Source organism: Cynocephalus volans, chromosome 1 (assembly GCF_027409185.1).
Source record: "Cynocephalus volans isolate mCynVol1 chromosome 1, mCynVol1.pri, whole genome shotgun sequence".
In the NCBI taxonomy this organism is placed as follows: domain Eukaryota; kingdom Metazoa; phylum Chordata; class Mammalia; order Dermoptera; family Cynocephalidae; genus Cynocephalus; species Cynocephalus volans.
Window position 1 is genome coordinate 12,487,408 of NC_084460.1, and position 26,266 is coordinate 12,513,673.

Here is a 26,266-nt window from a genome sequence, read left to right on the forward strand (position 1 = left end):
TTTGAAAAGAAGTTCAAAGAAAAGGGAGGATGTTAAAACATGTCACATATGCAGAATTATAACTTGCTAATTATTCCAATAGACCAAATAAATCATCCAGAATGGGCCACAAATTCAGAAAGGCCAGAACAAGAACCACGTGTGAATTTTCCATAGAGGAAAAGGTAAACACTGAAAGATTTAATGCGGTACTTAGAAATTAGAAATACTCAACTCGATCCACTACTTTTCTCTCTCTATTAAGAAAAACAATATAACTTATAATTCAAAAGCCCTTATAAGGGAGATGGATTTAAGAAGATATGCAAGAAATGACATCAGTTTCCACAGAAAACAATGGAATGGCCCTGGCACTCAGGGAGGTTTTGGGAAGCAGGCATTTTTGCCTTAGTTGGCTCTGGGATAGACATTTGTGATAAAAACCTGACCTTCTTCAGGCCAACATCCCTTGTGCCCACTGTACCACTGGCATCTTGGGTTGTTAGTACTGCTCTCACTCTGATGGTTTTCTGGGTGAGGGGACCAGCCATCAAATGAGCCTTGGAGTTGGCATGACCAAACCACATAATTTAAATGCAGATCAGGAGCCAGAATTGCAAGTGAAAGCTCTAATTGCCTCTAACTTCAAATGAGAATCTACTTTGTGGACCATCAAACCTTGTGTAAAGATGAAAAGCATATATATAAGGAGAGATTGCAAGTGGAAATTTTAATATTCATAGCCATATGTTTGGGTCTTAAATGCAGCAGCCCCCTCTCTCAGCTCTTAACTACAAGCCCTAGCCAACTGCCATCCCCTAAAACTATGTAGCAAAGAGTCATATCTCACTGGTGGGCTCCATGCTGAAGCACATGGTAAGTGAGCTCTGCTGAAAGTCGATGTCAAGAAGAATGCACCTGTCATCCAGGCTGTGAAGGAAGAGACCCTGACGGCTGCAGCGCCCTCCTTCCTTGCTAAGCCTCTGTGCTCTGCTCGGAATTAAATCCTGCTTCCATATTCCTCTTTAAATCATGGAACAAGCTGTACTTTGGGAATCACTGAATAAAATATTTTCAACTCATCGTCCAGACCTATTCCAAGTGGTTTCTGAGGGCTTTGCTCATTTTCTATCCTGTCTCCTTTGTCTGTAGATTGTACTAACGTTGGGCTTGGTGATTTCTGAAATTTAGCCTGCAGCTTATTTATTAAACAATCATCTTCCTTCTTTTTCTTTGAAGAAACCACTGTACGACCAGCTTTGTGAAATAACCGAGAAAGCAGACAGGGGCCAGGATACACATGTGACCCTGGGGCAAACTTGTGAGAGAAAAGACAGAAATTACAACGATAGTGCTTGAAAGATGCCTTAATGTGGGTCCCCACAGCAAATTAAAAAACAAAACAAAACACTTTTTTTTCTTTTTCTGCAGGTAAACAGAACAAAATGCAGCTGGAGAAATTAGAGCAAAGGCTTTCCCGTCCTTCCGTGGGACTTGTCTTCCCCCCACCCCACCCTCCTCTGCAGTATGTGCTGCTATCTTCCAGAACTCCCCAGGGCCAGGAGAGGCCTTGCAATGCTGGGGACTGTCATTTAGTTCCATTTCTTTGTTCCTTTGCTTCATCTTGAGCCCCTGCTGAAGACAAAAAGAAACCATTTATTAGATTAAAGGTAAGACATTTTCATAGGCTTAGCAAGGAATATCTTTTAATACAGCCATTTAAATGTCTCTCACCCCTCAAACAGGCCTAGGAATATTCTTATTTGACTATCAAAGAGCTTTGGATATCTGAGCTGTAATTGCTGGCACATGGTATCTTTAAAGAGCATATAAATCACTGCTAATAAATGTATGTTACATCAGCTGATAGGGATGATTAACTCAACTCTTCAAAGTATTCTTTGAAAAACCTAACCTAGAATTGATGGGTCCTTCCTTTTCAGGCCCGTTTAACACACACTAGTTTCCAGGGATCCACACAGTAACAGTAATAACTATTTACATAATGGTGATTTACAAAAGCCATTGATGATTATACCACCACCTTGAGACCTTACTTATTGTCTCTGATGTGTTCTCCACCCACGGGAGAATTGTAAGAAGGTACTGTGCCCTAGAAGAGCCTGTACTCTTTATTTTTTTAGATTTTTAAAATTAAGGTATAATCCTCCTATAGTGAAATGCACAAATCTTAAGCATATGGTTCAATCTGTTTTGAAAAATGCATACATTTATCCCACACCACTCTCAAGATACAAAACATTCTCATCACCCCATAAAGTTCCCTTTCTTATAAACTGCACACCTGCTGGCACCAACAATTGATCTGACTTCTGTCACTATAGATTAGTTTTTTCTGTCCTAGAATTCTCTACAAATGGAGTCACGCAAGTATCCCTCTTGTGCCTGGCATGATGTTTCTGAGCACTCATGTTGCTGCTTGTTAACAGTAATCTGTTCCTTTTTATTGCTGACTAGAATTCCAGGGTGTGAATGTATCATATTTTGGGGGGGGATCCATTCTTGTGCTGGTAGACACTTGGGTTGTGTCAAGTTTTGAACTTTTGTGAATAAAATTGCTATGAATGTTTTTATACAAGGTTTTGTGGATATAGGTTTTCATTTTTCTCAAATACTTGGGAATGGAATTGTTGGGCTATAGAGTAGACATATGCTTAACTTTATAAGAAACCAACAGTTTTTTTTTTTTTGGAGATAAAATACCAACTTTATTAAAAGTTTAAGGGAAGAATGTAACTTATGTATGTGGCACAGCAGTCTTCCTAAACTTTCACCACTAACCTTTACCCACTGAGTCATTTGCATAGCTGTAAAATGGCAGACCATCTCTACAAAAGAAACCTACAGTTTTCTAAAGTGGTTGTAACATTTTATATTCTACCAGCCATGTTTGAGAGTTCCAGTTGCTCCACAGCCTCTGTAAAAATTGGTGTTAACTCTGTAATTCAGCATTAGTGGGAGTGTGGTGGTATCCCATTGTGATTCTATGTTTTGTACTTGCAATCTCTGGTTTTCAGTAATCTCAATCCAAATCAAATTAAACCTGGAGAGGCTGGCTACCAACCGTGTGCCTTCCTTGCACTGCCTTCTTAGGGACAGTAGTGTAAAGTGCAGGTTCCAAATACATTTTAACAGCTGTTTGACCCTGATTAAATAATAGCTACTGTCTTCAGTTCCTAAAAAGAGGGAATCTTCTATAACTGGGATGAGGGCAAAGATAGCCAATCTCTGACTCTGCTATGAGAAGAAAAAGATGCCCTCTGTATCACCAAGTGTACTAGGCTGAAGTGATGTCGGGACAGAGTGGGAACAGTCACAATTACTACTACAAAATCTGCATTAAAAATATATATTTGATAGTGGCAAAGTGTGAGAGCACTGGGCTCAGAAAACTCTTGTTATATCTGTTGTAACAACAGTGACTCAGCATGTGAATGCTGGCAATCAGTAAAAGTCTCAAAGTCTTAAATTAATCATCTTTACAAGGAAGAATTAAAGCAGATGATCTGTGGGCTTTCTATTCCAATGTCCTATGAAATCTTAAAAAATAGTCTTTGAGGTGTGTATGTATATATAAAAGCAATAGCATGCTCATTGTAGACAATATTTCAAGTATTCAGAAGTAGACAAGAGAAGAATCTCTCCATCTACAATAGCTTCTGTCCTGAGTATTATGGAGCATTTCCTTATAGTATTTTTACATATCTCTCATACATATACACAATCATAAATTTTAATTTTAATAATGAAAATTGTAAACATGAAGAGAGTTACAGACAACAATATAACATACCTACTACGTATCCACTGTCCAGATATGTGTTAATTTTCAAATTTCCTTATAATCTTTATTTTACTTTTAAAACATAAAATTAAAGATAAACTATAGATATATTAATTTAATTTACAGATAAATTAAAACTATCTTCCTTCCCAGAGGTAACCAAAATCCTGACATCAGTGTGAATTAACAGCTTGCATGTTTTTATACTTTTACGCACATATATATTGACAAATATGAGTACAAACACACATATAAAGTATGTAATGTTATTTTGTGTATTATAAAATGTACATAAATAATTGTTTTATTTCACCCTGTTTTCAACCACCCTCCAATTGATTATTGTAATTTTTATAGTCTATTTTGATTGACTTGCGAGTTTACCAATTTTTTGGCTTACAATTGCTTTATGCACTCTACTTCCTTTTCGTTTGATTTTCTTCTTAATGTTGTGCATCCATTAATAGCTTTTAAAAAGAGTGTGTGAGCAGCAAACTTTTTTTTTTCCTGAAAATGGCTAATATTTTCTTAAATGATAGTGAATCTAGTATAGAACTCTGTATTGATAATTATTTACAATACAGATTTTGAAGACTCAGTATTACTCCATTGTCTTTTGACCCACATTCTTTCTTTTATTGAAACATCATTGATTATACATATTTGTGGGGTACAGAATTGACTATTAGTATTTGTGTACAATATGGGATGATCAAATGTGGATAGATGGCATATTTGTCATTACAAAACATACTCATTATTTGTGTCCATTCACCACATTCTTGATGTTGAGAAGCTTGCTGTCTGTGTGATACTTATTTCTTTATAGAAAAACACTGTGCTTCATCTCTGGGTGCTTTACAGTTTTTCTCGTCTTTGGCTTTCTGCAGTGCCTAGGTGTGAATTTATTTTAAATATAAGCCCTTCTTGGGACTTATTGTTCTTTGTTTAACCTAAAATTTATGACTTTTACCAATTCTAATACATTCTCAGCCATTATTTTTCAAATATTGATTACCTACTATCCCCTTTTAGAGCTCTTACTGAACATGACATGTCTTGGTTATTCTCATGTCTTGTTATGTGTCTTTTATATAACTATATTTTTATTTGCTTTTTCCATTGCTAATTTTTGCTCTTTTCTTATTGCTTATATCTGCTTTTATCTGTTTTGTTATTTAAATATGGTTATTTTATAAAGTCTTCAAAATTTTCTATCTCAGGTTCTCATAGAGCCAATAGTGCTGTAATTTTACCTGACTTTCATTGATGAAGGATTATCTTGTGTGTTTTGTAAGTTTTAAAATTGTGAACTCATCTTCAGAAATTGTTTTTCTCCTGTAGAAATTCCACACGGTAGTTTCATATCTCCATTTGCCACTTACACCAGGGACAACACTGATCTTTTATCGATCATTATGTTAATTTTTAAGTTTGTGTATTACAGCATGACTTTGGATTGTGTAAATTTCTGTTTCAAATTTATGGTGCATTTATGGTTTCCATCTATCATGAGAACCTTTTTCTTTCCCCATGTAGCACCCTGTGCAGGCACAAGCCTTCTTATTCATTTCTTGAGTTGGGAGTTCCAGATTTATGCAGAGGTCTCAGTTCCAACCCCTTATCTTGAGTGGTTCAAGGTCCCAGGTGGGCAATAGAACTCAAGTCCCTAGCCACAGATCCTATTTCTGTATCAACAATCAGAAGCTCAAAATTTAGTGGCTTAAAACATCAGTAATTTAACAGACACACTGACCAATGGAATAGAATAGAGAATCCAGAAATCAACCCACACACTTACTGCCATCTGATCTTTGACAAAGGCACCAAACCTATTCACTGGGGAAGGGACTGCCTCTTCAGCAAGTGGTGCTGGGATAACTGGATATCGATATGCAGGAGAATGAAACTAGATCCATACCTCTCACCGTATACTAAAATCAACTCAAAATGGATTAAGGATTTAAATATACACCCTGAGACAATAAAACTTCTTAAAGAAAACATAGGGGAAACACTTCAGGAAATAGGACTGGGCACAGACTTCATGAATACGACCCCAAAAGCACGGGCAACCAAAGGAAAAATAAACAAATGGGATTATATCAAACTAAAAAGCTTCTGCACAGCAAAAGAAACAATTAAAAGAGTTAAAAGACAACCAACAGAGTGGGAGAAAATATTTGCAAAATATACATCTGACAAAGGATTAATATCCAGAATATATAAGGAACTCAAACAACTTTACAAGAAGAAAACAAGCAACCCAATTAAAAAATGGGCAAAAGAGCTAAGTAGGCATTTCTCTAAGGAAGATATCCAAATGGCCAACAGACATATGAAAAAATGCTCAACATCACTCAGCATCCGGGAAATGCAAATCAAAACCACATTGAGATACCATCTAACCCCAGTTAGGATGGCTAAAATCCAAAAGACTCTGAACGATAAATGCTGGCGAGGCTGCGGAGAAAAAGGAACTCTCATACATTGTTGGTGGGACTGCAAAATGGTGCAGCCTCTATGGAAAATGGTATGGAGGTTCCTTAAACAATTGCAAATAGATCTACCATACGACCCAGCCATCCCACTGTTGGGAATATACCCAGAGGAATGGAAATCATCAAGTCGAAGGTATACCTGTTCCCCAATGTTCATCGCAGCACTCTTTACAATAGCCAAGAGTTGGAACCAGCCCAAATGCCCATCATCAGATGAGTGGATACGGAAAATGTGGTACATCTACACAATGGAATACTACTCAGCTATAAAAACGAATGAAATACTGCCATTTGCAACAACATGGATGGACCTTGAGAGAATTATATTAAGTGAAACAAGTCAGGCACAGAAAGAGAAATACCACATGTTCTCACTTATTGGAGGGAGCTAAAAATTAATATATAAATTCACACACACACATACACACATACACACACAAACCGGGGGGCGGGGAGGAAGAAGATATAACAACCACAATTATTTGAAGTTGATACAACAAACAAACAGAAAGGGCATTGTTGGGGGGGAGGGGGGGAGGGGGGAGGGAGGGAGGTTTTGGTGATGGGGAGCATTAATCAGCTACAATGTATATCGACAAAATAAAATTAAAAAAAAATAAATAAATAAATAAATAAATAAATAAAAATAAAAAAAAAAAAAAAAAAAAAAAAAAAAAAAAAAAAAAAAAAAAAACATCAGTAATTTATTTCTCGTGATTTTATTATCTGGTCTGGACGCTGCTGTGCAGTTTATCCATTCGAGGTGGTATCCACTGGGACCAGAACACTTGAGATGGCCTCTCACTTTCTAGGACCTCGTTCAACATGGCCTCTCTCATTCTACAGTATAGCCTGAGCTTCTTACAAGGTGTCTGGATTCCAAGAGCAAGCATTATGAGAGTGAAAAAATGGAACTTACAAGGCCTCTTAAAGCTCAACCTGGAAGACACACCCAGTCTGCCATGTTTCTCCAGGACCAAAGGTTCAGACTCCTTAACCATCTTATTGCCAACAAATACTTGTTGAAAAATTCCTACATTTGCAAAATGTTCCATTGACTCATTTAAACATTCCTCTGTTGTCATCGGCGGTATCCCTGATTTTTTTACAATTATAAATTACACAACTCTAAACATTCTTGTATTATGTCTTTGAACTCTGTAATTCTAATTTCATTTTGCTGTATTTCTTTAATTTCCTCGAAGGTATGATTCACAGAACTAAAGTTTCCTTCTTTCTGTCAAACTACTAGATTTGTAAATATTTGATATTTGTAAATATCAAACCCAGCTGTGTAAATATTTCTGTGGGAATCAGTGCAGTTGCATGGGTCACACTGCCTCTGTGATGACTGTGTGCAGAAACTCATTATTGTTTAGGGAGCTGTATGTTGTCATCAAATAATTTTGAGTTGGGAATATTTAAACTTTCATTTATTAGCTAAATGATCCTATGCAAGTTACTTTTTCTTCTTAGAATTCAATTTCCTTAAACTAATTTGGTCTTAAGCTTTGATAACTTATTCATTTGTTTAACATATAGTTTCATGTTTACGGTCAAGGAAAAAATAATTTTGACCAAAGAAAACAGATCTATCCTGGTACTTTATCTGGATATTGATCACACAGGAAAATGATACTGCCTGTAAAAAAAAAAAAAAAAAAAAAGAAAAAGAAATCTAGACAAGAAGTCTATAGTTTGTTGGCAACAAAAAGGGCAAAAGGTAAGGAAACACTGAGGGGCTCACATTTAAATTGTTCAGGTTTAGTCTCACTTCATTACTTTTTAATGGAAACTTCTCAGCCATATCAGTCCTGCAGCTTAGCAGGATATTTTAAATAGGTGAACATGGTTAACAAAAAATAAAAATGTTTATAAGACCATGTTTGTATGAGTTTATATTTTTTAGCAGCCCTATGCTATACATGCATGACGCAAATGCTATTATTTAGTTTTTAAGGATGTTCACAATTATGGGAAGGACAGATGTGTTTTGTCACACATTCTCGAACTTTATTCTACCATGATGCTGGATGGAGCTAACAAGTCTGGTACAACATGGGCTCCTGGAGAGAGCCAAGACCTACCAAGGAGACCCACGGAGGGCAGGATGGTGCCAGGAGGCATTGGTGTCAACATGTCATTCGTGTCTTTCTTACACTCAATAACCCACAATTCATTGATTCCATAGACTTCTTTTTAAAAAACAACAACAATATTTTAAGCTAGAAACTGGAAGAGTTACAAGAGTGAGGCTGACTTCTTTCTTCTAATGCTTCTCACCAGCCCTCAAGATAGGGAAATGGTTACAGACCACTTGTCAATCTAGATGTATTTTTGTCTTTGCTGGGAGATTTAGAATGTTGGTCTGGAAAAACTGCTCGACATGGTTTGGTCCAGACTTTTTATTTTCCTGGGGAGATCCTTGAGGCTCATTCAATTCATTAAACTTTTGTGCAGATCCACAGGTAGTGGTGTGAGAGGACAAGGCCTGAGGCAGCCTTGTTTCTGTCCAAACATACACATATGCCTTTACACATTTTCCAGGGCAAAGTTTTAGTATCTTTATGCTTAAAGACAGATACACCAACTAACTCAGCAAGTAAGTTTCTGGAAAAGCCATGCTTCAGAATCAGCATGGGGCCTCTTAAATAATTTGATCATTCCAGGAGACCAAGGGGTGAGATGGATAGAAAAATTTTTTCTTGTTGTCAAAGCACAGAAAACCAGGGTACTGCATGATTTGAATATGCCATGGCTTATCTTTTCAACTTAAAGAGGGCAAGCTTCTGGGGGGTAATCCTTCTCCTTACACTGTGTTATTTGTTGTAAAGATTTTAAAAGTTTAGCCCAAGCCATGCTGTGGCACTTGTCAAAACCAAGGGAAATCCAATATGTCAGTTACAGTTTCTATGGCTGGTTAATCAATTGAAAATCCCACCACAGGGACATCTTACCTATTAGTTAATCTTCTTGTTGGCTCTCTGTTGGGTCATTTACACTGTCAACCTGACTATTCATTTCAGCTGTAACCAGAAAGGAAAACAAAAACAGTTAAATATTTGTTAAACCTAAATCTTTTAAATACATTAAATTGGCCTGTGATTTGAAACTTTCTTGATTTTTAATCTTATGCCTCTTTTCAGTTGGTTTTCATTCATTCATGGTTTTGGGACCATTCTTAAAAAATTTTTACTGGTGGGGTGGGGAAGGGCAGGATTGCCTCTTCCCAAAACTGTAGAAACTGAGTTGTCATTTTATACCAGATTTTTGGGTTGGTAGTTTAGTTGTATTTATTACTATCTTTAGATAAATTCAAAGGCCTTAATAGGTATCTAAGAAAATAAAGAGAAAACAAAGCAGAAAAGATCATTGACTTGCAGAGGGATAAGCAGCTCCCTCCAAAATGGCAATGTCAATAAGCCTGTTTGGTTTGCCATGTTTGCGATTTCAGAATTCAAAACAGATCCTGTAAACTTGCCAATGGGTGCAGCGGCTGTGGACACCACAAAATAGAAAAGCAAAACATCCAACCAGATCACAGGGCTCTGCTTTTACTTGACTGTGTGTATTCTATGAGAGCATCTGCATAAAAATAGAATGTGTAATTACTGCCATTCTCCAAAAGTAGCCCAGAGCAGGCATGCAGTACTCTGGAAATTTCCAACGGTCAGCAGGTTTAATTAGATTGATATTTTTAAAGCATCAAAGCCCACATTATAAGCTGAGAGACTGAACATACAAGTGGACAATGGCCAGGTCTCATATAACAATAGAACTCTGACTAACTTAAAACCTCTGTGGCAACCAGCCTGGCAACCAAACCATAACCTCTGCACAATGGGCTCAAAATGGTCATGACTTGGTCAGTGATTTTCAGCTTTCCTATTTTTTGCACCTGCTTCCAACTTGGGACCCACCAGGGAAAGCTCCTCAAACCAATCACTAAGATGCCCCACTTCTAGTTAGCCGTGTCCGGCTTCCCCATGCCAACAACCTTCAATCAGAGGACGGTTGACGTCTTCCCTTTTGTTAACTGTAAAGGTTTCCCACTCCCTTTCCTGCCTTTGACCTGCCAAACACAAGTGCTGAGGACTGACAACCTCGCTGTAATAACCTCTGTTTGTTCTCATTTGGATGGTCTTCATTTATTTGCACAAAACTAACAACTTAAATCTTTTTTATTTAAACACGAAAGCTTGATTAGAATAGTGGCAGATGCTGGTTTTCACACTCCAAAGAGGCTTGACAGAGGGAATGACATTGCCTGGCTTCCCACTCACCTTTCTCCCAATGAGGAAGGTTTGAAAAGCAGGTCTCCTTGTTCTCACCTGCAAACTATCCTGGGTTTCTAACGATGTGTGAGCTCATTTTAAACCCCATATATAAACTGACCAGATGCAGCAACTCTATGTAGAGATAATCATTCACACACTGTGCATCCTGGTCCATGAAGTTATTCTGAGTTCACTCCTCTCAGTATGGGAATTGTAAAAGATAAAACACTGAAGCACATCCCTTTTCTGTTTCTTCCAACCAAGGACACCCATCCCCAAAATTATTAATAAGTGTTAATATATAAAGCATTCCATGATCAAAGAAGTTTGAAAAAGGGAACTTTAAAGCATGTTAAAGAAGTTTCTTTACCCCTGTATAGGATCTGAACCCGCAGCCTCGGTGCTACCAGCGCTGCACTCTCCCAAGTGAGCCACTGGGCTGGCCCTCACCCCTGAGACTTCTGAGAGCCTATAAACCTCTACTGTGCATGGTGAATCTCCAAGTAAGGACTAGACCTCAGTATTTCCTATATTTCTTTCCCTTTTATACAAGGAGCATTGTGTGGGTCTGATAGTCCTCAGAACATACTTTGCAAAGAACTAGTTAAAAACCATGTCTATAGTGTTACAACCAGGTTGGGACAGGTTTAGTTTAACTGAGTATGACTAACATGGGGTGGCTTTTAAGAGATGGATCTGGGGTTTAAAAACATTATTATCCTAGGTACTGCATGCCCATGACTACAAAGTCAATTTGTGCAGAAGGGCTTATGATGAAGGCGGGCAATTTGGATGATGGTTAGCCTGTGGGAGGGATAAATACTTTAAATACAGGTATAGGAAACTCTATTTAATACTACCAAGTATGGCCCAATACTGGCTGAATTTTTCCCAAGGTCATTATCAATGCAATGTAATTTTCTTTTTTTCTTCGGCTAAAATAACCCAAACAGCATGATATATAAATAGTTGATCACCTGACCAGTATCGATTTTCCTAAGCTCTATGGCCCAGTGGAATCAAATATTCATTAAATCACGTGTGCTCAGATAGTTGCTTTTCTAATGCAGGTCAAGGTATTTTGAAAGGTTCTCAGCATCATTGTGCAGAGTCAAGGGGATTTTAATATTCCTGAGGCTCAAAATCTTTAGATGCCTTCAAAATTAGATGTGAATAAACAAAGGTTTTGTAAACATTTTTAAAGTGCTTTAAAGGCTCACTATGTTTTTGGACAAAGCATTCGATGTGACACAGTGAGGTGAAGTTTATATATGGGGTTTAAAATGAGCTCACACATCGTTAGAGACCCAGGATAGTTTGCAGGTGAGAACAAGCACAATGAAGTCCGAACTCAAGCCAGGGCTCCCTGCCCTGCTGAGTGGAGCTGGGATAACAGCAGGGCAAGCACCTCTTGCAGAAGTAAGTGATGTTTCCACAAAGTTCACCAGGTAGACTTCAGTTCTTTAGACTTGAAATTACCCACTGTGGCCTCAGTATTGGGAGGTATGATTAAACCAAGGCATATGCTGTTTTAAGAGAGCTAGCATTAGTTAAAAAAAAAAAAAAAAAGAAGCTGACATTTTTATTAGTTCTTAGTAGAAAATGGTTTTTGAAATTTACCTCGTTCTAACTAAATATGTTGATTCGTAGAACAGATAGCTATCTTAATCCTTAATACTAGATTACACATAGAAAATGTGCCAGTGTGTAGTTTGCATGAGGTCAAATATCTCAGAACCTTACCATCAAGACCAGTAGTGTTTTCTGTGTCACTGGAGCCTTCCCTTTTCACAGGCACTCTAGGTGTGTCCTCGCCTTGAGCTAAAAGAGGGGAAGATGATAGTCCTTGATTAGTAGAGAATTATAACTGTCTGGCTGCCAATTGTTCTTTCACCCTCCATTGCCCTTGTAAATTTAAAAATACTCCTGGGATTTAACTTCTTTTGCACAAAAGGTTAAAGGAGAACATTTTGGGTGAGTTGAGTTGCTTGAATGCTTTAGTGCTGTCTTGTAAGTTCTCTTTAATTTGTGAGATAACCACATACATATACAATTTTTTAAAGTTAGAAATCTGGTAGCATGAAAGCACAAAAACTTGGTTGAATCAGAACAACTCACAATTTAAATTTGTGTGTGTGTGCGCGCGCGAGAGAGAGAGAGAGAGAGAGAGAGAGAGAGAGAGAGAGAGAGAGAAGAGAAAACCTGTATTGCCTTAGGCATGCATGAAAGCTGAAAGATTCATTCTTCTGGTAGTGAGATATTTTTGTTGTTGTTGTTGAAACATAAATGAATGGCTTAGTTGCTTGCTTAGGAGACCTCAGTGCCACCATTGTGATTTGCTAGGAATCCAGTCTTTAGTTGATTTCTGTCCCTGTGGCTGAATCTATATAAGAAGCTTAAATGCAGTATTAAGAGGATTGTTTTTCATACTGTGAAAAATTTTCCAGATATTCAAAAGGACAATAATCTCTTACTTCTTAGTTAAATATCTATTCATTTCCTTAACTTGAAAAGCAAGGGCATTTATAAATATAAGTAGATGCAGATAAAGTGCTAGAAAACCATAATTTTAAAGTATTTATTATTTCTGTACTTTTTAAAACAGATTAAATTCATTTTTTATTACATGTGTACTTACTGAGCAGAGTATGTTAAACTTTGTGTGCCTATTGGTGAGAATGAAGCAAGGTTGGGGAAGATCCAGCATATAATCTCTTCAAAGGAAGAGACCTTCAGAGGTGGAATTTGCATTCTTGATAATGACAGTCAAGAAGTATGATTCAAGGATGACTGAGCTCTGAGCCTGGGTGAATGGATGGTTGAGAGGTCAATACTTAAGATGAATAAAACAAGCAGAGTTGGGGAAGGAGAAGAAAGCCATTTTAAATTTGAAGTCCTAAGTGCAGGGTAATTTAATGGAGAGGCAACACAAGCTTTTGCATCCTGTCCTAAGGAGAAAATTGTGAATTAAACCTGTGAGTATTTGAGAGACATCAGTATAGAGTAATACTGATGATATGAGAGTAGACAAGAGAGCCCAGCAAAAGGATAATGCGAGAAGAAAACAATGACTCATGTTCTCCCAAACCCTGTAAGGCCAAGCAAAAAAGTAATTGTATCCACAGTTCTTTTCATTAGTTCCTGAGGATGGGGTTGGGAAAGGGAAAGCAAAACTTAAAACTTCCAACTAGACTTATTAACACTATAGCATACACTTTCTTACTCTGCCAATTCTAGAAATGTACCATTTTTCAATTGCTTATTAACGCACTTCTTAAACACATAATTATAAGCAAAATTATTGATGGATTCCTCTAAGCTTGGGAGCAGGGAAATTTTGTGTATTATGCCTTAAAACATAGAGGTAATGATGAAAAAAAGAAATATTTTACCTTATGTACATAATAAATTTTTGGATGGGAAAGATACCATAAAAAATGTTTTAAAAAATGACAAGTTAAAAATTGAAGAAAATATTTGCACCTTTTATCGCAGACAAAGTGTTAATAATATTTTTAATATATAAGGAGCTCTAAAAATAGAGATGAAGATCACAAATCCAATAGAAAAATGGACAAGAGGTTAAACAGTTCATAAAAGAAGAAATAAAAATGGCCTATAAACATGTGAAAATATGATTCATTTTGCTAATAAAAAAATACAGAATAAAATTTCAGTGAAAGAGAGTTGTCCTGAAGGTAAACTGTCATGATGCAGACTAATCCTCCTGCCAAGAACAACTAGAAATGCTGGACAAATTATTTAAGGTACACCCCCCACACACGCACAGTTTTAAGGCATCAGAGAGCCATGAATGCAACACAAACTTGAGGAGGTATACAGTGGTGAGCCTGACATTTCATATGTGCCAAGAAGTTGAACAGAGCCTCCATATGTTTCATAAGGCTGAGGGCAGGGAACAAAACTTGAAGGCCTAGGCTCACCAAGGAAGAGATTCCCTGATAAGGCTTTTATGCGGGGCTCCCTGAAGGGTTATACCCAGTGGTGAGGAGGAACTTGAAACAGACCAGCTCTTAAAAAACCTGAAGTTGAACTTTTAATCTACAAAATTCCTGATTGGAATACAGTGCTGTGCACTATCCTACCTGTCTGTCAGAAGTGAAAATAAATTCTCTCTGGAGGAAGATTAAAACACCTAGAGCCTTAAGTTATCTCTATAACTTTTTAAACACAGTGCCCAGCATTCCACCAAAAATTACCTGGCATTCCAGAAGAACAAGAACAAATCAGCAAAAACTAAGAGACTGAACTTAATTCAACAGCACATGAAAAAGGTTATATATGATGATCAAGATGAATTTATCCTAGGGATGCAAAGATGGATCAACACACACAAATCAGTAAATGTGATACACCACATCAACAAAATGAAAGACAAAACCCATACGATCATCTCAATCAATGCAGAAAAAGCATTTGATCAAATTCAACATCCTTCATGATAAAAACTCTCAACAAACTAGGTATAGAAGGAAAGTACCTCAACATAATAAAGACGATATATGACAAACCTATAGCTAACATTATACTGAATGAGGAAGAGTTGAAAGCTTTCCCTCCAAGAACAGGAACAAGACAAAGTTGCCCAATTTCATCACTCTTATTTAACATAGTACTGGAAGTTCCAGCCAGAACAATTAGGCAAGAGAAAGAAAGGAGGCTTCCAGTCAAGGTGGTGGAATAGACAGTTGCCAGTGTCATTCTCTCCCACAAATCAACCAAGTTACAACTATTAAAAAGCAACAACAGCCAAGCTGGGGCTGCTAGAGTTAAAGGGAAGAGGAGGAGAGACCTACAAAGTTCATGAAGGTGGGAGAAGCCACAATGAGAGAAAGAAAGAATGGCTCCAACTGTTTCAAGCCCTGGCCACTTCAAGGCTGGAGCTGGTGGGCACATGGAGCAGGAGATGGCAAAAGCCACAGCTGTGCCCTTCAGATGAAGTTGCTTGGAGGCTTTAGGTGAGAAGAGGGCCTTGGTGGCCCCTAGGCCAGCAAGACTACTGACAGGTTTCCTGTGGACCCACATAGGACTGAGGAGCCACAGACAACTGAAAAAAAGGAGCCACTCAAAGGCAACTGAGTCATTGCAAGGGACTAGCACACATCCCACCCCACGTGTTTCAAGTGCAGGTGGTGGGGAGATGGGCCCACTGGGAGAACACTGGGGCACATCAGGGACAGCTGATCTGCCCTCCAATCAGCACAGGACCATTCAGTGGAGACTGGTCAGGAATATAGAACTGCAGGGAGTGCAGTTTGCTGAAAAGCCTCTGACTCAGACCAGAATTACTACACAACCCAGGTGTACTGGATTTCATGAGAGCCTGAAGTACCTATAACCTCAACCATTAAAACCTGAGCTGCACAAAGAACCTTCCCCAGGGAATCAGCAGCAAAGCAACAATTTAGCTCAACCAAAGAGCCCAAATGCTGTTCCTGACAGGACGTTCCCCCATTTTAGAAGTAAGCAAAGGACAACAAATTAGTTCCAGTGCAGAGTTCAAGTGGTAGGAAGAGCAAATAAATCCAACATAGACCAGAGACAAAGTCTGATATTAACTAGTAAAGCTCTCATGTCAACAAAGAACACCTACAAAACCTAGAAGGACTAGAAATCTCCTAGGCTACCAAGGCAGGAGCAGGGGAGGGCTGGGGCCTCAGCCATGCCCCCCGACACACATAACTAGCCTAGCGATGAACACCAAGCTGCTGTAGGAAGTACCTCATGCTCTCCTGAGCAGGGGTGGTGGGGGGCCAAGGGCCTCAGCCACACCACCCCGGCACCTGCAACCAGCCCAGCAATGACCACTGAGCCACTGCAGGAGGCTCCCTGGGCTATCTCGAGTTGGAGTGGTGGGGGACCTTGGGCCTTGGCCACACCCCCTGATACCTGCAACCAGTCCAGTGAGTACCACTGAGCCACTGCAGGAAGCACCCTGGGCTCTCCTGAGCCAGGGTGGTGGGGGGCCAAGGGCCTTGACCAAGGCCCCCCCAACACCACAACCAGTGCAGCAATGACCAAGGCACCACTGGAAGCCCCCTGGTCTCACCTGCCATAATGAGGCTCATAGGCCTCAACCCTGCCCTTTCTCCTTCCTCCTTCTCCCACCCTATTTTCTTCCCCCTTCCCCTCTACCCCTTTCCCCCAACTGCTCTGCAACATCATAGAATGTAAAAAATAATTACAAAAAAAAAAAAAGAAATAAAGGGCATCCAACTTGGAAAAAGGAAGTCAAACTGTTTCTGTTTACTGATGACATGATCTTATATAGAGAAAAACCTAAAGACTCCACCAAAAAACTCTTAGAACTGATAAACCAAATCAATACAGAAAAATCAGTAGTGTTTCTATATACCAACAACATTATAGCTGAGAAAGAAATTAAGAAAGTGATCCTATTGACAATAGCTACCAAAATAATAATAATAATAATAATAATAATTAATAATAATGATAATGATAAAAAATACCTAGGAACAAATTTAACCAAGAAGGTGAAAGATCTCTACAATGAAAACTACAAAACACTGCTAAAAGAAGTTAAAGAGGACACAAAAAAATGGAAAGACATTCCATATTCATGGATTCGAAGAATTAATACTTTCAAAATGACCATACTACCCAAAGTGATCTACAGAATCAATGCAATCTCTATGAAAATTCCAAGGACATTCTTCACAGAAACAGAAAAAAACATCCCAACATTCATATGGAACCACAAAAGACCCCAAATAACCAAAGCAATCCTAAGCAAAAAGAACAAAGCTGGAGACATTACACTACCTTGCTTCAAAATATACTACAAAGCTATAGTAATCAAAACAGCATGATGCTGGCATAAAAACAGACATATGGACCAATGGGACAGAATAGAGAACTCAGAAATAAATCTACCTATCTACATCCAACTGATCTTTGACAAAGGTGCAAGAATATACATCAGGGAAAGAAAAACCTCTTCAATAAATGGTGCTGGGATAAGTGGATATTCATATGCAGAAGAAAGGAACTAAATCCCCATCTCTCACCAAATACCAAAATCAACTCAAAATGAATAAAGGACTTAAATGTATGGCCTGATACAATAAGACTACTGAAAGAAAACACAGGGAAAACACTCCAAGATATTGGTCTGGGCAAAAATTTTATGAAGAAGACTTCTAAAGCACAGGATACAAAAATAAAAATAGACATTAAAAAGCTTCTGCACAGCAAGAGAAAGAATCTACCAAGCAAAGAAGCAACCAAGAGAATGAGAAAAAACATTTGAAAACTACTCATTTGATAAGAGATTAATATCCAGAACATACAAGAAACTTGAACAACTTGACAGCAAAAGAAAAAAACAAAAACAAAAACAAAAACAAATAATCTGATTTAAAAATGGGCAAATGAGCTGAATGAATATTTCTCAAAAAAAGACATACAAAATGGCCAACTGGTATATGAAAATAGGCTCAATATCACTAATCATCAGGGAAATGCAAATCAAAACCACAATGTGATATCATCTCAGCCTGGTTAGAAAGGCTATTATCAAAAAGACAAAAAATAACAAATGCTGGTGAGGATGTAGAGAAAGGGGAACTCTTATCCACTATTGTGTAAGAGTTGGTAGGAATGTGAATTAGTACAGCCATTATGGAAAATTCTATGGAGGTTCTTCAAAAAACTAAAAATAGAGCTACCATGTGGTCCAGAAATCCCACTGGAAGGAAATTAGCATAGCAAAGAGCTATCTGCACCCCCATGTTTACTGCAGCACTATTCACAATAGCAAAGATATGGAATCAACCTAGGCATCCATTGACAAATAAATGGATAAAGAAAATGTGGTATACAGACACAACGGAATACTACTCAGCCATTAAAAAAGAGAATGAAATACTGTCATTTGCGGCAACACAGATGAGCCTGAAAGACCTTATGTTAAGTGAGAAAAGTCAGACACAGAAAGGTAAATACTACATATTGTCACTCATATGTGGGAGCTAAAAAAAAAAAAGTTGAACTTTTAGAATTAGAGGTAGAATTGTAGTTACTAGTGACTGGGAAGGAGATGGGGTAGAGGGGATCGAGAGAGATTGGTTAATGGACCCAAAATTACAGCTAGATAGGAAAAATAAGTTCCAGTGGTATACAGTAGTGCTAGGAATCTATAACGAACAATAATTCACTGTGTGTTATCAAATGGCTACAAGAGAGGAGATCAAATATTCTCAACACAAAGAAGTGATAATTTTGTGATGATGAATATGTTAATTACCTTGCTTTGATCATCACACATTGTAGACATGTATTGAAATGTAACTCTGTACCCCATAAATATGTGCAATCAACATGTGTCAAAGAAAAGATAAATAAATTACTTTAAGAAAATGAAGAATAAAAGAGACAACGTGGAGACACATGCCAGAGATCCAGATATTGCAGATACAACTTTAAAATAATGATTAATGTGTTTAGAAAATTGGATGCCAAACAGAAGAATTTTCATGGTAAAGAAGTTTACAGAGAACGGGACACTATTTAAAAATTCAGATGATAATTCTAGAACTGAAAAACCGCAATAACTGAAGTTAAAAATTCAACAGGTAAATTTGACAGCAGATAGATACAGCTGAAGAGGGAATTAGTAAAGTGAAATCTAGGTCAGAAGAACATATAAAGACTAAAGTACAGAAAAAAAAGCAGATAAGAATGTAAGAGGCATATGAGGTAGGATCTATCCTATGTGAAATGGGGCTAAAGCAATATTTTAAGAGATAATGGCTGATAATTTGCTAAAATTAATGGAAGATATTATATTAAACCACTGTTTCAAGAGTGTTATGTTTCCCAAGCAAAACTAATGTGAAAAAAAATCTCACTCAGGCCAATCATTGTAAAACTGCTAAAAACCAGGGTTAAAAAATATATAAAATTATCTAGTAAATAAAAACCTATTAACTTCAAAATTGCAACAATAAGACTTACAGATGAATTCACAGCAAAAATAATGGAAGCCAGAGACAATGTAATGACATCTTCAAAGTACTGAAAGAAAATATCTATAGACTAAAATTCTATACCCAACAAAAACTTCTATCAAATTTGAATTTGAAATAAAAAATTTTTTTCAGGGAAAAAACAGAGAATTTGTATCAGCAGGCCTACAATGAAGGAATAGTTTCCACCATACTCAAATATAAATTCTAGGAAGATTATAGAACTAAATGTGAAAGATAATATGGGAAAAGTCCTTCACATTATTAGGCAATGAAAAATTTCTTACACAGGACAAACAAAGCAGTAACTACTAAGAAAAAGACTGGTAATCTGGAAAACATTAAAATCAGCAACATAAGCTTATCAAAACACATCATTAAGAGAGTGCAAAATAAGCCAAAGTGCTCTTGTACAGAATGTATGAAGAATTAAATACACAAAATAACATAGAAAAGATAGGGAACCCAGTAGAAAATGGGAAAGACACATACAAACATGTCAAAAAGGACATCCTGGCTAATAACTTACTTTTTTGAATGACTTTTCATCAAATCTCATAGCATTTAAAAGTTTTGCCTCTTTTACTAGTAGGATGGCTATAAAATATTCTGACTCTTTGTCTAACTCTCTCCCATCAGAACTAATTAAAACATAACACTATTGCTATTTTTTAAATAATAAATGATTACTATGGAAGGAAAATTAGTAGACCTATTTAAATATTACTTCCTTGACTTTCTTCCTAGGGTCTTTGTGATGAGATCTAAAGTTACCTGTGGCTGATTCTTTCAGGAAATCTCTTTCAAAGTCATTACTATCAACAGTAATAATAACCTTGGTGATATTACTATGGAGAAACCCCTCTGGCATCATAGAGCATTTTCTATTTAATAAACACGATGCTAGTCTACTAAATGATGCTAAGTGAAAATGAAGGAGGATACAAAATGGAAGGAAAACATCGAAAGCAAAATCCAAAAAATAAATCAGCAAACAGTAGACATTTAAATTGCTTGTCCTATGTTTGTCCTTTTAACCTCATTATTTTACAGTGGGATGTACGAGAAGTCTCAGGTTGTGCCACTGTATTGGCATAGATTAGCATGAGATGCAATGGCGGGTTTGAGATTCACAATAGACAGAGTGAAAAACTTCCATTTTCTGATTTCTATCAAAGTCGTAGCTCTATATACTGCTACATTCCTGGAGCAGAGAGAGGCATAGTCTGCTAGATCTGCTTTTGAAGACTCTAAAGGAACGTTTGCTAGACATTATTCATTTATGACATATCTTGAATGAGCATGACATGTGCAAGTATGTGTGTGTGTGTGGTATAAATATATGACTACATTTGTGTGCAATGTGCATATGTGTGTATATGCGTGTGTGTGTGTGTGTGTGTGTGTGTGTGTGTGGTGAATTTGGAAAGAAGAGGAGACAGACATTTGTTACTCTGGTATGCATGAGTAACCGGTATTATCCTAATGACTTCTTGCCTGCTGGGCAATGCAACTGGGTGCTCCAGAGAAATGAATCCATTTCACATAGACAAAAGAATCTGATCAAAACAAAAATTGCCTCTACAGCCTATTTATTTAAGTTTTCCTGTCCTTCCCCTCATTTTGATTGCTACTGCTTAGAACACAAACAAGAGGTACATTCCAGGGCTCCTAGCAGAAGAGTAAAGATGCTGAATTAGAAAGATTCTGGGACATTCAGTACCATTTTCACTTTCAATTACCAACTGCAACTATACTACTCAAAGCCTTCATTATAGTAACCTTTTGTAGGGCAGTGGCATTATAAGAAAAGTAATAAATGAAACACATCCCATCACAGAAGACAAGATACTGAGATGCATATCAAATGCAGTTAACCAGACTTTTAAATACATAAACATAGAGAAATGTTGGAGGATCTTCTTTTGAGGTTTTTATTAGCAGTAAACTCTCTACGCAACAAATGCATTATAAATAATTATTTCTCAGAATACATAGTTACATAGGTGACATGACAGGTGTAGAAAGCAAGGCCTGTCTAGATTGAATTGTAATAAATTAAAGTGGTGTTGAACCAAGTCAAATATTCTTGGATCATCCTAACAACTTTTGCTATATCTATGTTCCGACTTCACTATCAATGTTATGAATTTGATAATTGTTCAGAATTGTTCAGAAATGTTCACTTCCTACCTGCTGTCCCATGGGAATCTACTTCACTGGCCCTCGACATTGGGCTTGGCCATGGAATTTGCCTTGGCCAATGGGATGTTGGCAGAAATGAGTCAAGTAGATAGAGACTTGAAATGCATTTGTACAGTTGAGGCTTTCCTTTTCATGCTCCTGCCTTTTACCCCAAGAAGAACATGCTTTAGGGAGCAGCTGGTCCAAGGACGATGAGACCAGGACTCAACTCACAGCTTGACATGCTTCCTGGCCCAGACTAGTAGTAGTTGATCCTAATATGCATGAGCAAAAGATGATTGCTGTTCTAAGCCCCTGAGATGGAAGATGGTTTGATGAGGAACATTATTGTGGTGATAGCTAACTCACATACTCAATATATTTTTAATTGACTCAGTTCTAACATTGTTTCTTAGTTTTTGTCCCATAGAAATTGCAGTTGTAAAATCATGAGCTTAATTTTTTGCCTAATTTTTTTTGAAGTTACGAAATAGTTTTAATAGGGTGAGTGAGAGATAATAAAATGGAGTTTTATTTTTTGTATCACTGAAGATCAGTTTTGTTTTTTCAAATTTTTCTTGGAAATTTGAATTGCCACATTGCAATTGTACATACTTATGGGGTACAATCTGTTGTTTTGATACTTATATATGCTGTTTAATAATCAGGTCAAGGTAGTTAAAGTATCAATCACCTCATGCATTTTTCATTACTTTGTAGCAAAAACATTCAAAAGCCTCTCCTCTAGCTATTGTATAACATAGAAAACTTAACTGTTAACCATATCACCCTACTGTGCAATAGAACATCAGAACTTATTCTTTCCATTAATTGTAATTTTGTACCCTTGTGAGACTATTTTTTAACACATGATAATAAATATGTTAATCTCTATCCCACCTAAAATCATCTATCAAACTACAATGGCACATGTACGAAACTTTGAGAAACACTGGATTAATACATAAAGAGGAGAAGTCCCTTAACAGGCTAAACTCTGCTAACTTCATAATGGTCCTAAAATAGAAGAGAACTGATCTTAAGAGTTTAGGGCATCTGTCACATACATTTAACTCGAGCTCATATGAAAGAAATCTATTATTCCACATGCATAGACACTAATTTAAGTTCTCTTTAAGCTACTGCGTTTTAGGGACGATGAATTCAGTTAGACCTTATTTTACCCTAGACTGCGAAGTTCATCATCTAGGTCTAGAATCTAAGTGCAATTAAGTGAAAGAAAATCAAAGACCAATTTAATGAGGAAGAACAGAGTGTCAGTGTAAACATAGGAGTTGCAGAGGAGTTTAGTCACTGTGGTACACTATGTTGTCATGATACATTTCAAATCTCAGACTGCCAAATTTCTGGCCGCCTTTCCCAGAGGTATCACCATTAGTGAAAGGAGTTTAACTCACTGGACTTGGGAAGAGCTGGTTTCAAATCCAAGCTCTGGCATTTCTGTTTACTGGCTGAGAGATAAAAAGAGTTAGATACCTACTTCTGGATATCTCTTAATCCTTCAAGAATTTATCACACATCCTTTCACCCTGGTATCATTTATTCTTTTATCTAGCCAGTGTACTATCCTGAGGACCTACTATGTATAAAGCTTAATGGAAAGAATCAAATGTACTAGGGATCCGTTTTAGCTAGATTAACTCTCAGAGGAGAAAGCACTATTACTTTTCAGCATCTTATTTTTCTTGTTTTACTTCTTATCCATAATTAGTTTTCTTATATTTCATATGAAGGATGAATAAATATTGAAAATAAAATATTACACGTATCTCTCTTTCTGGCTTTGGAACAAGACTCACTTTTTTCATTTAGCTAAAAGTAAATTAGTCCAGAGTCTCCCATTAAAAAAAATCTAATTTCAGATACAAATTTTATTAAAATGTGTTTATTTTTCTTGCAGTCTTTTAAAGATTTTGTTGGAAATGAGCTAGTTTAATTAATAGGTACCAAGAATTTTTTTTTTTTTTTGTCAAAAGCTAATGTTTAAATTCTTTAACCACAGTCACTCAAAATGAGTCAGATGCTTTAACCCATTGTCCTGCATTATAAAGGCATTTCCAGTTTTGACCTCTCGGCATGCAGGTTGTCCAGATCCTTCCTTTCCTCTCCTATTCTGTCCTTACTTTTCCCTTCCCTTCCTTGCCCTCTTTTCCTTTTCTTTTTCTCCTTCCTTCCTCACTGTTTCCCAGCACTTAGTATCCTCGAACTTTCAAAGAAAAATGGTAGGTCCTCATTGTTTTGATTTGATTTGCATTGCATTGAGTGAGGTTACCCTCCTTCCCTCCCTCGCTGAGCTGCCTCCCTTCCTCCCTTTATGGAGGTAATCAAGGTTAAGGGTAAATCAAGTAATAAGGGTAGGACCCTAATCCGATAGGAATGTGGCCTTCTATGAAGGGGAAGAAAGCCATCTCTTTTTCTCTCTCCTGTGAGGAGACAGGGAGAAGGTGGCTGTCTCTGAGCCAGGGAGTGGGTCCTCACCAGAAACCGAGTCAGCCAGCACCTTGAAACACCAGAACCGTGAAAAACAAGTTTATGTTGCATAAGCCACCCAGTCTGTGATATTTCATTATGGCAGCCTAAACAGACTGAAATGCTTGTTTTATACTTAGTCCATGTGTCTTTGGGATAAAAGTACAATTAATTGTAAAGCTGTCTGTTACTAACCTAACCTATTTTCTCCCAAATTGTACCTTTCTTCTTCACTTGGATGAACACTGTAGACACACACCTTCAGTTCCTCTCCAAAGTCATATAACCAATGATTAAGCTGACAGGAACATACTCATGGAAAATTTGCATGTTTCTACAAAAAGATCCTTTCCATGGCAACACACGTCTTCATGTAATAATTGGAAATATTCTACCCTAATCAAAATCAGAAGCTGTTCATAATAGTAGATGAAACCCAGTGATGGTAGTGGGGTGGGCATGAGCTCCTGACGTGTAGAAATCATTCTTTTATGTTTAACTAGATGTACTGCCAGACTGTCGTTCTGAGAATAGTTACAGAGAAACCCAATATTTAAGAAGAAGGAAAGTTCCACCAGATATTTCAGTGCCTGTCACGAGCTGGGCATGAGTGAGGCATACGTACAGAATGCTCATGGCATTCACAAGCCAGCCAGGTAAGAGGAAGCCATCAGTCACACACAAGGTCAAGTGTCGGGGCTGCGACATGAACCAGGAACTGTGGAGGCACAAAGGAGAGACTGAGTCGCCTTTTCTGAGAGGGATGAAGAGAAATCTGTGAGGATAAGGAGATAACATTTCAGTTGGAGCTAGATGGATAAGTCAGTTTCAAATGTGTTGCAGCCACACCAAGCGTTTGGATGGCTAGAAATCTCTCCTGTGTGTCAAACATCTGGAGGACCCAGTTTTTAACATCTTCAACCAACTACCTTAGGTCTGGCCCTTCTTAGTCCTTGGTCTCCATGTGCCAGGCTGTGCTACTTCCGCTGAAATTGCAAAGGCAGTGTCAGCGCCTCTGTAAGTGGTCACAGCCACAAAGCCCTCGCAGGTGTTGTCACCTTTGGTTTAACTGAGCTGGATTCCGATGGCAGTCTACACGTCGGGGCTTTTTCTTTCCCTTTTCCAGGCCCCAATTAAGCATCTAATACTCATTCAGCCTCATTATGCATTCCCCACCCCCTGCAGGGCTTGGCAGGAATGAAAGCAGGACTATAAGAAGGCCCTTCTCAGCAGGGGGCTGCCAGAGCTTGTCGCAGATCAGGGTCTTTCCAGCAGGAACAATACAGATTGGGTGTTTCTAACCTCCCCCCGCTCACCATCACGCATCTTTTGTGGCTTCTGTTTCTTTACAGCAACCAGCTGAATCTGTACACAGCAGGGTCCTAGTGAACACAGAGATATGTATTTTTTCCAAAGGAGTCTCTTGATTCTTTCACTCTAATAGGGTTTTAACTATGTAAGGAGACACAGTGGGGGCAGCTTTGGTTTTTTCAATGGCTTTTTATGTGAAATCTTTCATAAGGAAGGAACTTGCTGCTGGAGATAACCAAGGCTGAATTCTTAGAAACATCATCATACACTTAAAGCTCCCGAAAGAAAGGGCCTCTGACCACTGGGGTTGAAATCCTGCATGATCATGTATAAAGCTCTTCAGTCAAAGAATAATTTCATCTTATCCTTTCTTAATTATAGAGGTCCTTAATTATTTCCACTAGATTTTGCCCTCTTTGTAATTTGCATTTTTCTAAATAGCACAATTTATTCTGAACATTTAATAAAATTGAGTGCATCACCTTTGTCCATGACCGAAGTACTAGAAATCTATACCCAGGAAGAAAGCTGCATCCAAGAAATAACATGCGGCTTTGCAGAGGCACCAGAGGAAGGCTGTCAGGGGCTCGGAACTGGAAGGAAGCGCGTTCAGTTCTGCTAAGCTAATTCCATTTCTGGTCTCGGCCTCTCAACACCAATTCTTTCAGCTTCAAAGAAAACTGATAGAATTTTTCCTACTAGGAGAAGTTT

At 37.7% G+C, this 26,266-nt stretch overlaps 1 protein-coding gene across 1 annotated transcript in view; it reads right to left on the reverse strand.

The window, feature by feature from the left end:
- Nucleotides 1-1,567: 1,567 nt before the first annotated feature.
- MACROD2 (mono-ADP ribosylhydrolase 2) overlaps nt 1,568-26,266 on the reverse strand; it is a 1,973,048-nt gene continuing 1,948,349 nt past the window's right edge. The window contains 3 exon segments of the mRNA XM_063101974.1: nt 1,568-1,614; nt 9,243-9,311; nt 12,306-12,383. Coding sequence (XP_062958044.1) covers nt 1,568-1,614; nt 9,243-9,311; nt 12,306-12,383 — 194 coding nt within the window.